At 56.6% G+C, this 15,359-nt stretch overlaps 1 protein-coding gene across 1 annotated transcript; it reads left to right on the top strand.

Annotated features, from left to right (window-relative positions):
* The first annotated feature begins 2,038 nt into the window (after nt 1-2,038).
* DDN (dendrin) lies at nt 2,039-4,570 on the top strand. Its single transcript, XM_047865174.1, has 2 exons — nt 2,039-2,247; nt 2,659-4,570. The coding sequence occupies exons 1-2, from the start codon at nt 2,039-2,041 to the stop codon at nt 4,568-4,570; spliced, it is 2,121 nt and encodes a 706-aa protein (XP_047721130.1).
* The last annotated feature ends 10,789 nt before the right edge of the window (nt 4,571-15,359 follow it).

The following is a 15,359-nucleotide window of genomic DNA, read 5'->3' as shown; positions in this document are numbered from 1 at the left end:
GCGCAGGAGTTTCAAGGCATCTGTCAGGGCCCCCATCTCGGCTCTGGAGAAAGTCCCTGCTTCTGCATTCTCTTCTTCACAGCTTACAGCACATTCCCAGACTTGGGGGAGGGAGGCTTCCAAGTTATTAGAATTAGGGTATGTTTATGTGGGGGGGTGGTGAGTGCATGATGGAAAGGACAGATGTCTCCTTATGTCACATTCCATCATGGAGAGTTTGTCTAGGGAGGAGGCCAGGGCTTTAAAAAGCCTTAGGACTCTGGTGGGACCTAGGTGGAAGGAAGCACTGTGGAGCAAAGAGCCACCAGTGTGCAGAGCTGGTAGGTGTGTGAAGGGTCTGGGGAAGGGGGAGGGGCCTCCAATGGTTGGAATAGGGGCTGTTTGGGTTATCTTAAAGGTCCATATTGGGGAGCAGGGAGCCTGGGGTTGATTGTTCTGGTTCTCAGTAAGTCCATCTCTGCCCCACAACACCCTTCTGGCTCCATCTTCGTAAAAGGAAGGGTCTGTACCCAAAGGGCTGCATGATCTTTTGCCTCTCCCATTCTTCCCTAAAACCCAACCAATCAGTCTCAGAATCTGAGAATGGAGTAGAAGGAAAGATAAGGGACAAAATTGAGGAGCCTCATAGCTTATTCTTACTTAGTCCTCTTAGAAGAGGCAAATTATCCCTTCTTCCTCAGCAACCATTGCCATACACACTCTTCTCCCACCTCCCTGCACCCGTCTCCTCCACTGGAGCTGCTGCCATGGTTGCCAGGCATGGTTGCTAAGTCTCTGCATGGAAGGGTTGGCGTGGGCTGTGCTGCCACTAACATTACCATGGTGAATCAGGGGACACCTGGTATAGGCTTGGGGGGAGGGATCATGTAGATGTAAGCAACACCTTCTGCCCCTGGGACAGAATGATCCTAAAAGGTGACCATCTTAAGCACCACTTCAGGTGGGGGGGGGGGGGGGGGAAGTGAGCCAGGGATTGTGGTAGTGGTGAGGGGGAGCTCTACCCTGGGAAGTGGGGGCCACTTTCATCATTTCAGTTGCTAGGGGGTTGGTTTTGCCAAGAGAGCACAGTATTCCTCCTCCATCCCTTCTGAAAGGGTGCAAATGCATAACCACCGTGGTCTGTCCTCCATAAGGCTCAGCAGAGCTGTGTGGGCACAGAACAGTATGACCCCCAAGTCCTGGCTCCTGGATTGGGGGAGAGAGCCTGCTGCGGGGAGAGGGCTCCATAGGTCCCCAAGGACAAACATGTGGAACAGGAGTGTGGGACAGTTAGGATGGCCAAGACAGACTCCTGTGTGCAGCTGTACAAGCAGCCCTGGGCTGCAACACTGAGAGGGTAAGGAGTTAAGGGTGTGGAGGTTACCCTTTCTGGGCTTGGGGGAGGCAGCTCTCCCCCAGAGTCACATAAAAGCTGTGTGAAAACCACCGCCTCCTCCCTCCACCGCATGGAAGCTGGTTACTCATCTCTCTGCACCCGAACAGCCACTGCCGCTAAAAATAGACCCCCTGCACCCCAACCCCATGGAAACCAGCGGAGAGTGGCAGGCAGAGACCTTGACTTCCATTCCCATCACCTCCCTGTCCGGGAAACTGAAATCCGAGGCAGGAAGTCAGAGGCAGAACCCTGGTGGTCGGGCACCCCGACAAGCAGAAGAGGGAAGGATTAAAACGACAGGAAGCTTGAAGAAATGGGGGTGGGGGAGGGGCACCGTCAGCTTGGCAAGAATTAGAAGTCCCCTGCCCACTCATGCAGGTCCCATCAGGCTTGGGGGACATGAGCAATGGGAAGGGGCGCCCAATCCCGGGCCCCAGGGGGCGGCCGTGCACATGGGGGAGGTAACAGCGCTGTGCCGTCCGCGCCGCGCCGTGTCACATGCGCGCGCGCACACACACACAGACAGGCACACACGTGTGCCCGGGTATATATAGTCCCCAGTCTCTGGCCCCGTTCGCTCTGCAGTGGGCGCCGGCTCCTCGGGCTGGGAGGGGGCTCTCGGGGCGGGTGGGAGGGTGGGGGGCCGGGGTGGGGTGGGGCAGGATGCTGGATGGCCAGCTATTCTCCGAGGGGCCCGACAGCCCCCGGGAGCCCCAGGATGAGGAGTCTGGCAGCTGCCTCTGGGTGCAGAAATCCAAGCTGCTGGTGATCGAAGTGAAGACAATTTCCTGTCATTATAGTCGCCGCGCCCCTCCTCGACAGCCCATGGACTTCCAAGCCAGCCACTGGGCCCGTGGGCCCCAGAGCCGCACGTGAGTGAAGGAGGGGTGACGGGAAGAGAGTGGTGGGGCGGGGAGTGGGGTCCGGACCTCCCCGCAGGCACCAGCCAGTGCTGCTGGTCCCCCTTCTCTTTCCCACGCCTCCCCCCACCCCATCCCGAGGGCTGGGGCCTGACTCGTCCCGCACTGTTTTGGGGGGCAGGAGTGGGTGTGAGGAAGGGCAAGAGGTGAGATGGGGCAGACGCTGTTAAAGTGTGCATGGAGAGATGGTGAGGAGTCCGGCTTCGACTTCAGCCCTAACGTATACGCACGTGCACACGCACACACACTCACACACACCCCTCCACACACCTGCCCCAAATGGTCTCCAGTGCTCCCAGCTCCCCGGATTTCGGCCCCCTTCCCCCACAAACTGCTCACCTGGGTTCCTGCTCATTGTCCCAGGTGTGGGCCGCGCTCGGGATCCCCTGAACCGCCGCCCCGCCGTCCCTGGGCCTCCAGGGTGCTGCAGGAGGCGACCAACTGGCGGGCGGGGCCCCCGGCCGAGGCCCGAGCCCGGGAGCAAGAGAAAAGGAAAGCGGCATCGCAAGAGCGGGAGGCCAAGGAGACCGAGCGAAAAAGGCGCAAGGCTGGTGGGGCCCGAAGGAGCCCCCTCGGTCGGCCCCGCCCGGAACCTCGGAACGCCCCTCGGGTGGCCCAGCCTGTAGGGCCCTCAGCTCCTTCACGACCCGAGCGCCTGGGGCTGGCGGGGCGACCGCCCCGTCCATCCGCGCAGCCTCAGAGCGACCCAGGGGCGGCGTGGGCGGGGCCCTGGGGAGGTAGGCGGTCAGGGCCCCCCAGCTACGAGGCACACCTGCTGCTAAGGGGCGCAGCCGGGACGGCCCTGCGACGACGCTGGGACCGCCCGCCACCCTACGTGGCTCCACCTTCTTACGAAGGCCCCCACAGGACCTTGGGGTCTAAGCGAGGCCCCGAGCCCTCCCAGGCGCCCGCCTCAGCAGCCTGTGCTCCGACTCCGGCCAGGACAGAGGGAGGGTTCACAAAGAAGAGGCTGGATCCTCGGATCTATCGGGACGTCCTCGGGGCTTGGGGTCTCCGACAGGGACGGGGTCTCCTGGGGGGATCCCCAGGCTGTGGAACAGCCAGGCCAAGGCTGGAGTCCGGCAAAGGGGCCGTGGAGAAAAGCCTGGGGCTGGCTAGTGCCGGCCCGAATAGTGGTAGTGACAGCCATCCCCAAGCCAAAGCTGCTGGGAGCCCAAGCTCGGAGACAGCTCCTGCGGGGTTGGCCGCTGCGACTCCCAGCCCACCGCGTCCCGCTCCCAGGTCCAGGCCCCATCTCAAGGGCCCCGGGGAAGGGAAAGAAAGTAGGGAACAGAGCTGGCTCCCCAAATGCTGGATTCCCTCCCTTAAAAGGCAGGCACCGCGACATAGCCAGACCCTCCCCAGACCCTGGGCTCCAGGAGGCACTGGATGGAGAGAGTCCCTGGGTCATAGAGAGGGGGCAGGACCTGAGACCTTGGAGGGTTGGAAAGGGGCCCGCCGCGCCCACACCCTGCCCCGCAGCTCCCGCGGCCCTGCTCGGGGAGAAGGCGTCTTTGTCATTGACGCCACGTGCGTGGTGATACGCTCCCAGTACGTTCCAACCCCTCGAACCCAGCATGTACAGCTTCTGCCCAATGGGGTGCCGCGCGTCGGGGGGGATGCCCCTAACCAACCGAAGCCCAACAAGGAAGAGGTCGAGGGAGTCGCGGCCTTTTCCTCCCCATGCCAAAAACTGCTGTTGAGCAGTCGCCTTTCACACCAGCTTGGTGGGGGGCGAGGGTTCGAAGCTGAGGGCGGGAAGCCCCCGGACTCCTCCTTGGAGGAGCGCGCCTCGCGCATCTTGGGGCTCCCGGTTGGCGAAGTAAACCTGCAGGACGCCCCCGCGCAGCCAGGTAGCCCAGAGCGCTCAGTCTTAGGCCCACCGGCTTCGGGAGGCGCGGGCAGTGCCGAGGGCTCGGAGGAAGTGGCGGCTGTCCCGCGGCGCGCGGGCCGGGGCTGGGCGCGGACCCCAGGGCCCTACGCCGGGGCCCTGCGGGAAGCCGTGTCCCGCATCCGGCGTCACACTGCCCCGGACTCGGACTCAGACGAAGCTGCGGAGCTCAGCGTCCACAGCGGCTCTTCTGATGGAAGCGACACCGAAGCCTCGGGCGCCTCCTGGCGAAATGAGCGGCCCCGGCCCGGGGAAGGCGGGAAGACGGCAGAGCTGAGCGACAGTATCCGAGAGATTCTAGATGTCATCAACCGAACCGAGGAGGCCTTCTTCGGAGAAAGGGACACTAAGGGGATGCCACAGGGAAATAGGAAGCAGCAGTGAGAGGCCCTTTCTTGTATTTGTGTTCCCCAACCTTTCCATCTTTGGGCCCACTGGTCCTCTTTCTTCCTCACAGACTTCCTTGTACCCCTTACCCATAGCCGTTCCCACACTTGAAATAGCAGCCGCCCGATTGAAAGGAAAGGGAGCATGTGGCAATTCATGGTTTCTTTTTTTTTTTCTTTTCTTTGTCCTTTCCTTTCTTACTTTCCTTTCCCTTCCTTTCCTTTCCGGGAGAGGCGAGGATGAGCAGTTGACCTTAATCCCTGCTCCATTCAGGGCACTGGGGTAAAATCTTCACCAGGGGCGGATGAACTAGTTGTGGAGCTGAGCAGAGAGACCTAGCCAGGACCAGGAGGGAGGGCAGGGATGGTATAGTCATAGGAGGGCAACTTAGGGCAGAGTCTCTGGGCTGGAGGGAGAAAGTGATGGAAGAGGCTTCTGAGTGAGGTGACCAGGTGACATAGAGGCCTTTGGCAGAAGAGGAAGGGACCCAGAAGCAACCAGCAAAATAGGAAGAGGGCTTACTTTGGTGTCACAAGGCCCCAAACAAGGTTCCAATCCCAACTCTGACACTGCCTGCTGGGTGACCTTAGGCAAGTCACTTCCCTTCTCCAGGCCTACTAATATGTAAAATGAGGGAGTCCTAACATCATCTCTGATGTTTTGGATCCTTGGGGGAGGATTTGTATCTTATCCCCTCCTCCACAGGCCAAGAAAGAGAATTGGGAATAAATGTACGGAGTCTGAGTGTCCCTGGGTGGCTTCATTTTCACCTGCACTCGTTCACAACTCAAGAGATTGTCCAAGGTTTGCAGAAGATCTGAGTGAGTGGGTGAGGGCTTCTATCCCAGTATCTTAGGTTTAGGTGAGGGCTCCCCAAAGCAGAGCAGGAGTGTGGCCTTGTCACTGTCCCTGGCCTGCAGTGGTCTGAGCTGGGGAGGGAAGGCAGCCAGTGAATCAGCTTGGGACCTCTTTGGGCCTTCCCCTTTTCCTCCTCCCCAGTGTTCCTTAGTGATGCTATGAATTGTTACCACAATTTCACACCCCGGTGGTATCACTCATCTGAAAGAACCCTGAAAATTTCTTGCATCTCTGCCTCTTCCAGAAACCTTGGCCAGGGAAGGAAGAGGGAGGCTGGTCCCCAAAAGCCTGTAGGTGTGGGGTGTGATACTCGCTGTAGCCACTATGGGGCGCGCGCAGGTCGCGGATTTCCCCAGTAGCTAATTCCCGAGTCCCCCGCCCCGTACCCAGGCACTGCTAGTTAACCAGTTGATTCCCAGTTACTGCGCGCCGGTCCCCCGCCTTCCAGCCGTGTGAGGTCGGGGGCAGTCCTCTGGCCTTCTAGACTTCTGGAGCGCGCGGAGCCCCTCTTTGTACTCACCCACGCCAAGTGGCTTGGGACCCAGACACTGAAGTCTTTTTTCTCTACCATCTTGCAGAGCTCTGTCTCTATTTACTAGCCATGCGAATTTGGCCAAATCACTTCACCTCCCTGAGCCTCAGTTTCCTCATCTGTCAAATGGGGGTTTATAAACACCTACCTCGCAGGGTTGTTGTGAGGATTTTATGCGATAATGTATGTAAAGCGCCTTGCACAGTGCCTGGCACACAGTAGGCGCTCAATAAATCTAAGCTTCCCTTTGTCCAATCTTGGCATGTTCTTCCTTTCACCGACCCGACCTACTCCCTCTCTCCGTTGTCCTTCCCCCAGGGTTCCAGTTTCTTCCCACTTGGTGGGGGGGCTGGGGGGACTCCTTTCTTGGATGGAAACTCCCGGCTCAACCCTGTCTCCCCTAGTCCGGACTCTTCCTTCCTTGCCCCCCACCCCACCCCCGCTGGCTCTTCCCACTGCCCCGGCGCACTCCCCCCACCCCCCATTCCGGGCAAGGGCTGAGTCAGCCTGGGTAAATTTAGCCGCCGACTCCGCGGGCGCGGGGGCTTCGCCCAGACTCAGTCGCAGAGTCCTGGCTCGCCCGCCTCTGCCCCCATCCCTACGAGTCCACCAGCTCGAACTCTGCGTTCAGAGCCCCAGCCCCATTCTCAAACCACTTCTGATTTGGGTCTCCCGTTATCTCCATGTCACTCCCTACCCTCCCCAGACAGACTAGGCAGGGCAGTTTGGGAGGTCGCGCTGGACCACAGCCTGTGGCAAGCTGACCTAGGTTCAGTGAAGGGGGGAGTGTCTCCTCGGGCTTCTGAACCTGAAGGGAGAGCATTGATCGGAATCACCCTGGAGAGTTCATCCCAGAACCTGCCTGGGACCCATAAAGTCAGGTTTCAAGTTAGCTCTTGCTGGGGAGGAGGTAAAGGAAGTGAGGTTCACCTCACTTTGGGCAGAGATCAGAGTTTCCTAAGGTCAGTCTACCTTCTACGTACAGGTCGATTCTAACTATTGAGCACTTACTGAGCACCTGAGAGGAACCGGGCGCTGGGTTGGGCTCCAGGAAAGAGAGGAGTAAGTAAGGCCTGCCTGACAACGGGGTGAAGATGAAAACACACAACGATAGTAGTGAGCAGGGAGTGGTAAGTACTACAAGGAGTCAAACCAGGGAGATTGTATGGATTTTATGAGCTCAGGAAAGGCTCCCCCCCGAAGGAGGAGACATCTGAAATAGAATCTGGGGAAAGGGGTTCCAAGCAGAGGGAAGAGCAAAAATGGGAGCACGGATATGGGGAAACAGTATGTGTAGGAAATTCCCAAATGGTCTGCTTAGACTGGAGTTGAGGGAACATTCGGAGCACTTACAGAAGATAAGGCAGGAGTGAAAACTGAGGGCAAGCTGCGGTGAGGCTGGCCCACTAGGGAGAATGGGCCTTGGGCCTCTGGGCTTGAGAAGAGAATGGCCTTCAGGCCAGGAGGAAGACCGAGGAAGGCCAGGGCAGTGGTGAGAGCATCTGGCTGGAGTTTGCTACAGCCCAGGGGCTCCAGGCTCTTGGGCTAGTAGAAGAGGTGAGCCGTGCAGGATAGTGGGAGGTAGACTCCGCCATGCTGCGAAAGCCTCTTCGGGGCTGAACACCCAGGAGGCCAGGCTCTCAGAGCTCACCCACACTACTACCGTTACCAGAGAAATGGTGTAGTGTGGTGTTTAGAGCATGGACTCGGGGGCCTGGCAGCATGGCTTTAGATCTTGCCCCTACCTCACATCAGCTGTGTGATCTTGGGCAATTACTCAACCTCCCTGCGTCTTGGGGTCCTCAGTGATAAGATGGGGTTATTAATAGTGCCTTTCTCATAGGCCTGTGGGGAGGATTAAACGATTCAATATGTAAAAGCACTTAGAACAATGCCTGGTACATAGGAAGTAATACATAAGCGTTAAGCTCTGATTATGATTTATCTCTAGAGCTATCTCATTAGTATTTGGGGGTTTAGGAACAGGAGGATGGGGAAGCAGAGATAGGGCAAGAGGTGGGACAGGCAGCAGAGGCCAGGTCAAGAGGAGCGGGGAGGTCTGGGATGGAGAGAGTCCCTTGAATGGGTGAATGGTGTACATGGAACCTCTGGGTAGTTAGAGCGGAGATACAACCCACACCCCTTCCCCAGGACTTCCTCCATCTTTGCCTAAGGGTGGAGTCAGCGCGAGCTGCTAAAGATCTGGGGAGAAAGGGATAGAGAGGAGGAGAGGAGTGACTGCAGGTCTGGGGGCCAGCCCTTGGTGAGCCATATCTCAGACTGGCCCTGCGTGGCACTGTGGGTGGGAGGCTGGAGGCTCCCTGCTGCGAAAATGACTTCTAAATCTGGCTGCGTCTGCCAGCTGGTCAGCCTTGAGACAGAGGCCACAACCACCCCCAACCTTGGGACAGCCTCACAGGTCAGGTGTAGGGACAGCAGACGCAGGAGGGCGTGGTCAGGTTGGGGCAGCAGGACACTACCCTCCCAACAGCCAGGTTCTTCCCGGGAAGCCCTTTTCTGTTGTCCCAAACGGGGGGGGGGGGGGGCCAGTTAATATGGCTTTAAAGGCCCAGCGGGCCCCTTCCCCTTTCAGACTCTCGTGGGAGCCCTGGAACTTCCCTAGATCGGTCACAAATGGATAACAAAGAACCAGGCCGTAATTATGGGACTTTAGAGGATTCAGGGTCAGGAGTGTGTGTCTGGAGTATGAGAAGGAGAGAACCAGGAGAGTTCTGGCTGGACCTGAGTCTATAGGGAGTGTGCAAAGTGTGCCTGTGGGGAAAGGTGAGCATTCACTCATTCATTTGTTCACTCATTCATTAAACATGTGTGCCAGGCCCTAGGGACACACAAGAGACTCAGACCTGGTTCCTGTTTAAAGGGAGCTTCCGGTCTAGGGTGAGATCTCTATCTCTGTGTGAGATAGGGCGAGTGAGGGATGCGGGAGAGGAAACCCACAAAGGCATTACAGTGTAGACTGTATACATAACATATGTTAATGAAGGCCTTCCTGAGGATCCAGGCAAGCATGAAGGAAGGAGAAGGTCCCCGACTATGACTTCTGGGAGTGGGAATATACCTAAGGACTCTGAGAGATGGCTTACTGAGGGTGAATTTGTTAGTGAAGGAAGACTCAGTCTGCCTACTGTCCTCTCCCCTGCATGTCTTGGCATGTCTTGGTGGGGCTTCCTCCCTTGGAGCCCTGGATACTACATAGCTTTTTATGGGTCCTTTTTTTTTTTTAATTAATTTATTTATTTTGAGAGAGAGAGAGAGAACAAGAAGGGGAGGGGCGGAGGGAAGGAAAGACAGAATCCCAAGCAGGCTCTGCACCATCAGTGCAGAGCCCGATGCGGGGCTCGAACCCACGAACCATGAGATCATGAACTGAGCCAGGGTCAGGAGTCGGAGGCTTAACTGACTGTGCCACCCAGGTCCCCCTTTATGACTCCTTTTATTTTATTATTACTTTAAAAATGTTCATTTTTGAGAGAAAGAGCACGAGCAGGGGAGGGGCGGAGAGAGAGGGGAACAGAGGAGCCTAGGTGAGCTTGAGCTCGAACTCCATGCTGACAGCAGTGAGCCTGATATGACTCAAACTCACCAAATGTCAGATTGCGACCTGAGCCGAAATCAGACGCTTAACTGACTGAGCCACCCAGGTGCCCCTTTCTGTGTCCTTTTAAAGAATAGCTGCTTCCTCCATCCATCTATCCATCATGCATGCATGCATCCATCTATACATCTCACTTGTCCATTTATCCAGCCAGCTACCAATCCCTCTGTCCATCCATTCACCCATTTATCCATCTGTTCGTTCATCCATTCACTCATCCATTCATCCATCCATCTCTTTTCTTAATGAGGACATATGATATGCCTAGCTCAGTGCTACAAGGAATGCCAAGCACAGAGCCCACAGTCCTCAGGAAGGTGGAAGCCTAGTAGGAGGACAGGAAACACGCAGATAACCATCCATGGGACAGCCTGTACATGCTGTTCATGAAAGCCCTACCCAGAAGCTGCTTCAGGAGGCAAGGCCACTTTGCCAAGGGGTATGAGAAGGGCTGAATGTAGGGAGGGACACCTGAGATAGGTTTCAACAGGGGGAGATGGGGAAGAGGTGCTTTCCAGGGCATGAGCAAAGGTAGAGAGGTGGGAAAGCCCAAAGCTTTCACGGGGAACAGAGTCAGTGGGGAATTCAGAGGAGCAAGGACCTTGGAATGATGTGTGTGAGCCAAATCATGAAGTGTCTCTGGAAAGCAAGGATAAAACGTTTGAGCTTTAGCGAGAGGGATTGAGGAAGAGGGGAGGGGCAGAGAGGTTTTGAGCTGCGAATGTCCCCGTTGCCTCCTCAACACCTATAGCATTGTTTTCTCTGCTGCTTGATACGGCCGGCCTTCGTTGGTCTTGTTATGTTGTGGAATCTCCTGCTGGACCATAAGCTACTTAAGGGTAGTGCCTTTGACTTAGCTCTGTATCCACTACAAGCTGGGCCTGGAGCAGGCTCCCAGCAAATGCTGTCAGAAGGTAGGAAGAAATGATAAAACTGTGTAACAGGAACACTGGCACAGCAATTCAGGGTCAGATAAATGGGAGGAGAGGGGGCTGCTGCCTGGTGTCCTTCCACCCCTCACCCCAGCATAGGGATAAACCCCTGCTTTCTTTGCTGGTCTCTCCAGGAGCTCTTCCAAGAGGCACCACAAGGTGGCGCTGTTCTGACTGTAGTTCTGTGTTCAGCCAAGGTCCTTAAAATGTTTGCAGTTGGAGGAGTGCCCATCCAAGAACTGTCCCTGGATGGTCTAGACATTTCCTTCCAGCAAGTGCTGAGACAGAATGAAAAGGCTAAGTGCAGCTATGGAAAAGCAGAGCCAACAGACCCCCAACCCCACTGCAAGTACCAGCCTCATGTATCCATTCATTCACGTGACAGTACCTACTATGTGTCAGGTACAATGTTAGGCTCTTGGAAAAACAGCAGTGAACAATCATAGCCCCTGCCTTCAAGAGCTTGACATCTAGTCTTAACCAAAAACCAAAATTTTTTTTTTTTTGCTATCGCTCTCTTTCATTTACACACACACACACACACACACACACACACACACTCGCCAAGCCAATCCCCTTGACCTGGGAAGCCATCTCCATGAGAAGTCTACTCTTTGGCACTGTTCACCCCTCCAAATCTGAGTTTCTCCCTATGGTTGCTGCATGGCCACATGAGTGTGACCCTTAGATGCTGCCTGCTTGGATGACTCCTCTTGCCCTCTCGGAGCTCCCTGACCAGCCCTTTCCTAGTCTTTCTCCCAACCTCCCCCATCACATCCACAGCCACACTGTCAGCTCTAGCAGCTCTAGGGATCTCCTGAGAGTACGTCTGCTATGGATTAGGGCCTCCTAATATTCTAGACTTCTGGAGGTTATAGGAACATGACCACTCATGTGGATCCACAGAAGGACCCTATGAGATCCTGGTGTCACCAGCCCAGAGGTAAGGAGCTGGAGTGTCCAGAAAACCAAAGAGCTCAGAAACATGCCCCTCTGTGGCCTGGGGGCTCTGCCAGCCAAACCTGTCCCTAGACAGGCTGCCTTCTTTTTCTCATCTACTTTGGCGGGGTGGGGGGGGGCAGGCCTCTCCCTAGCTGTGACTCCATGGTGGTGGCTGTGGGAGACACTGGTTGAGAGGTGAAGCATTGTGGGACATTGTCCACTTTCCCAACATGCTCCAGGGCCCAACTTAGCCCTTGGCGGGTTTGGGAGAAGAGAGGAGGGAGGGTTGGTGCTGAGAGTGGGAGCCAGGCCCATCGAGGTCCCGGGAGTGAATGCCGCATTGTTGGCCAGGCCAGAGTCACAGATAATTACCTCAATTAGTGACAATGGGAGAGTAATAAATACAGGCTTAGTGTCTCCTACCCCACCAGGGCTCCGAAGATTAATCCAGGCTGACGGGCGGGCCCTGAAAGGCGTGATGGACAATTCATTAAACTCCCCAAATGCCGCACAACCTGGGCGTGAAGGCTGAGTTAGCCCCCTGGGGGCTGCGCCTTTGTCCTGATTGTGTGTCTCCGCCGCAGCAGAGCCGGGCAGCCCCCAGAGAGCGGGGAGGTGAGTGGGGCTCCCCCAGCCGGGCCAGGCGGCGGGAGGATTAGGCCTTGGTCCGGCCCTGGTTGCCCTGGCACACCAGCCCCGGCCGGGCTGGAATGTCCGTGGGGGGGAGCAGGCCGAGCGGAGGGGCGGGGCCGACAAGGTGGGGTAAGGGGGGCACACAAAACCGGGGGCAGGAGGAGTTAATTAGACGCCAGCCGAGGAGGGCGAGGGGCCACAATAGGGCCGAGGGGCCGCCAGGGACGGCCCCTTCACTTCCGAGGATTAATAGGGAGGAGGGAGAGGGGAGGGGTTCGGCCTTGGGGGAGGAGAACTGGAAGCTTCCCAGGGTGGCACTGCCCCCTTTTGCCCAGCTTGGCACCTACTTGGCAAGTGACTGGGAGGCAAGAGGCTCTGGCAGCCTGGGCAGGTGGCCCCCGGCATCCCACAAAGTGGCTCTTTCTCCTGGCATGGCGCCTGCATTGGGAGATGATTGAGCAGGAGGAGAAAAAGGACCCTTCATTTATCTGGGGAGTAATGGAAGCAGGAATGTTTAGGGGCCCTGCTCTCAACACCCTCCACCTCCACCAACCTACTCTGAGGCAGAACCAGGAAGGAGCCTAAAGCTTTACCCTTTCTGATGAGGCTGCCGGGTTAAAGCCAAGAAGTCCGTAGAGGGACCGGTGCTGGTGTGAACACACAGGAGCCGGGCCACTGTGCGTGCGTGCACATACACGTGCAGACACTTGTGCTCGCAGGTATTTTGATGCCCGGGCCTGGTGCTCAGCAGGCCGTCAGTCAATGCCTGTTGAATGAATGAATGAACTCTGGTTTTGCTGAGGGTAAGTGAATGTGAGAAAGAGGAGTGATGCCGGGCTGCACCGTGACACAGGGTGGCCTTGGGCCCTTTCCTTCTGAGGTCCTCAGTGTGGCCCGGGAAGGATGGAACCCCACCTCTGAGCAGATGAGCAAATGCCCAGGAAAAATGAAGTGGTGGGGGTTCCTTCCCTTTGAAAAGGGCAAAAAAAAAAAAAAAGTGCAGTAGCCTCTTGGAAGCCCCACTTCCTCCTGGGCCCCAGGAACAGCCCTGGCTCCTCCCTAGGAGCCACCCCACCCTATCCCCTCCCAGGGAATGACAAGGGAGCGAGTTGGCGGCAGTTCCCTGGGCATATTTATAACCTGCTGCTCGCTCACCAGCGTCTGCTTTTAGCCCAGACGGGGGAGGGGGCAGGGGGGTGGTCTGTCTCATGCTGGGCGCCCCGGCTGGGTGTGGAAAGAGTGAGTAAGGGTGAGTGGTGGGCAGCTCTGTATGGATATTCCTGCTCACACCACAGCCAAACAGCTTATTTTCTCCTCATTTTGTTATTTTTCTCCCTCTAGCCTGGAGAGGAGGACTGAGCCAGCCTGAGGTGGGGAGGGGGGGGTGCTAGACCCTGGGGTATTTGCAGCCCCACTGACAGGGTTTTTCCAGGGTGCGTGTGGCAGGGTGTGTGTGGTGCCGGCTTGCTGACCCCCTGGGGACTGCGCAGGCCTGCCGTCTCACTCCTCTCAGCTTTTCCGCTCCCCCCCCCCAGGGTATTTCAGGACTAGTGCCTCCCTCACCCGCTGAGGCCAACCATGTGTCCGGGGTCCCTGGCAGCCTCAGATCCCCCTGGGTGTGTGGCACCTGGCACCTGAAGATCAGAAGTGGGTGGAAGGGTAGCCTGGGTGGATAGGGCAGAGCTGGGGCATCAGGCCCATTCCTGACAACACTTGCCTATGGTGATACCTTCCAGGCACAGCCCTTCGTGAGAATGGCACAGGTGATCATAACATGAAAAAGAATTACCTTCTATGTAATGCTTTGCAGAGATCCCACACCCCTTTTGCTTGCCCCCCGCCCTCCCCCTCCCACACACCTTTTTTCTTGGTGCATGGCCCCTTGAGGGCCCAGCCTCATTCTGCACTTCCTTACCCACTTTGGAGTCCCCGCCCCTGGAAGCGAGGGCTCCCATGCAGAGGACTGATTCTGGGAGTCTTTCATCAAACCTCATGGGTGTGCAGAGGGCTTTACACTTCGCTGAGCCTTCACTGCACTCCCTTCTTCGTCTGACAATACCAGTCGATGTGCTTGATTCCCTGGCCACCCTATAAACTTCTCCAGGTAGGCACGATGGCTCACGCATCCCTGTATCCCCAGCCTTTGGCACACGCCTGGCACAGAAGAGGCGTCAGCAAGTGTTCAAGTGACCAGAGTTTTCACGTACATGACCCTCATCTGAACCTCACCACCTTCTTGAAGGAGAGGTCTAAGCACTGGCAACCATCCCTGTTCAATTGACAAGGTAACTGAGGCTGAGAAAACAACAGGTTTGTTGAAAGTCTAATTAGGGCCAGAACAGGATTCATTGCTTCCCTTTACCCTTCTTCAGCCCTTGTGTGTCAGCTCAGCTCAGAGGCCCCAGCTTCTAGGCCTGAAAGCTGATACCCATTCCAGCTCTTGGAGTTAGGAATCAGGTGAGAGTGCTTGGGGACAGCTGCCAACCCTTCAGCTCCCCAAACGCTGACTCTCCCCAACTCTGGGCATCGTCCAGTAGGGGCCCAAGCCCCCTCTCCTGCCTCTGGCATCCCATTCACTTCTTGCTTTGGGAGCTGGGGGATCTAATAATTCATTGGATTATAGACTGGACATTCTCTGCAGGGGGTTCTTTACTGGAAACCCAAGGCTTATGAGAGGTGCCTTCTACCCCGGATCAATAAGGTTTCTACTCCTCCCCCTCTGCTGCCCATGAGAGCTAAGCTGGTGCTGGCTTGGCAGATGGAGAAAAAGGGAAAGGGATGTCATTGCAGGGTTGAGCAGCTCCTGGCTCCACTCCCCTACCCCCACACATACCCCAAAGGCCAACAGGGGTCAGAGTTCACACATCCAGGGAGAGGTGGGAGGCAGCTACCACAGCAAAAGAATCCTAGGGAGAGGGGGAAATTCTCCAGCCATCTGGGATCAGTTGTTGCCCTTGGGGGGTGGGGTGCTTCATAGCTCCCCCTGCCCTTTAGGTCCTCCCCTGGGGGGAAGTCTTAGGATTAGGGACAAGCGTTAGAGCTTAGGAAGGGGTTAGTGTTGTCTGAAGTTAGGGTTAAGGCTAAGGTTAGACCTAGATCTAGGGACGGGCAGAGGATTAGGGTTAGAGATAGGTTCAGGGCGTGGGCAGGATTAGTACTCCTGCCGACTCTGGTGAATGTGCACATGGAGGTATGAGCGTTATTCGTAACAGTGCTCTTTCAGGCTCTTTATGGGAATGACTAACTTAATGGTGTGGTTATGGACCACACTTG

This window comes from Prionailurus viverrinus, chromosome B4 (genome assembly GCF_022837055.1).
Source record: "Prionailurus viverrinus isolate Anna chromosome B4, UM_Priviv_1.0, whole genome shotgun sequence".
Lineage (NCBI taxonomy): Eukaryota > Metazoa > Chordata > Mammalia > Carnivora > Felidae > Prionailurus > Prionailurus viverrinus.
This window is presented reverse-complemented; position numbering and strand designations above follow the sequence as displayed.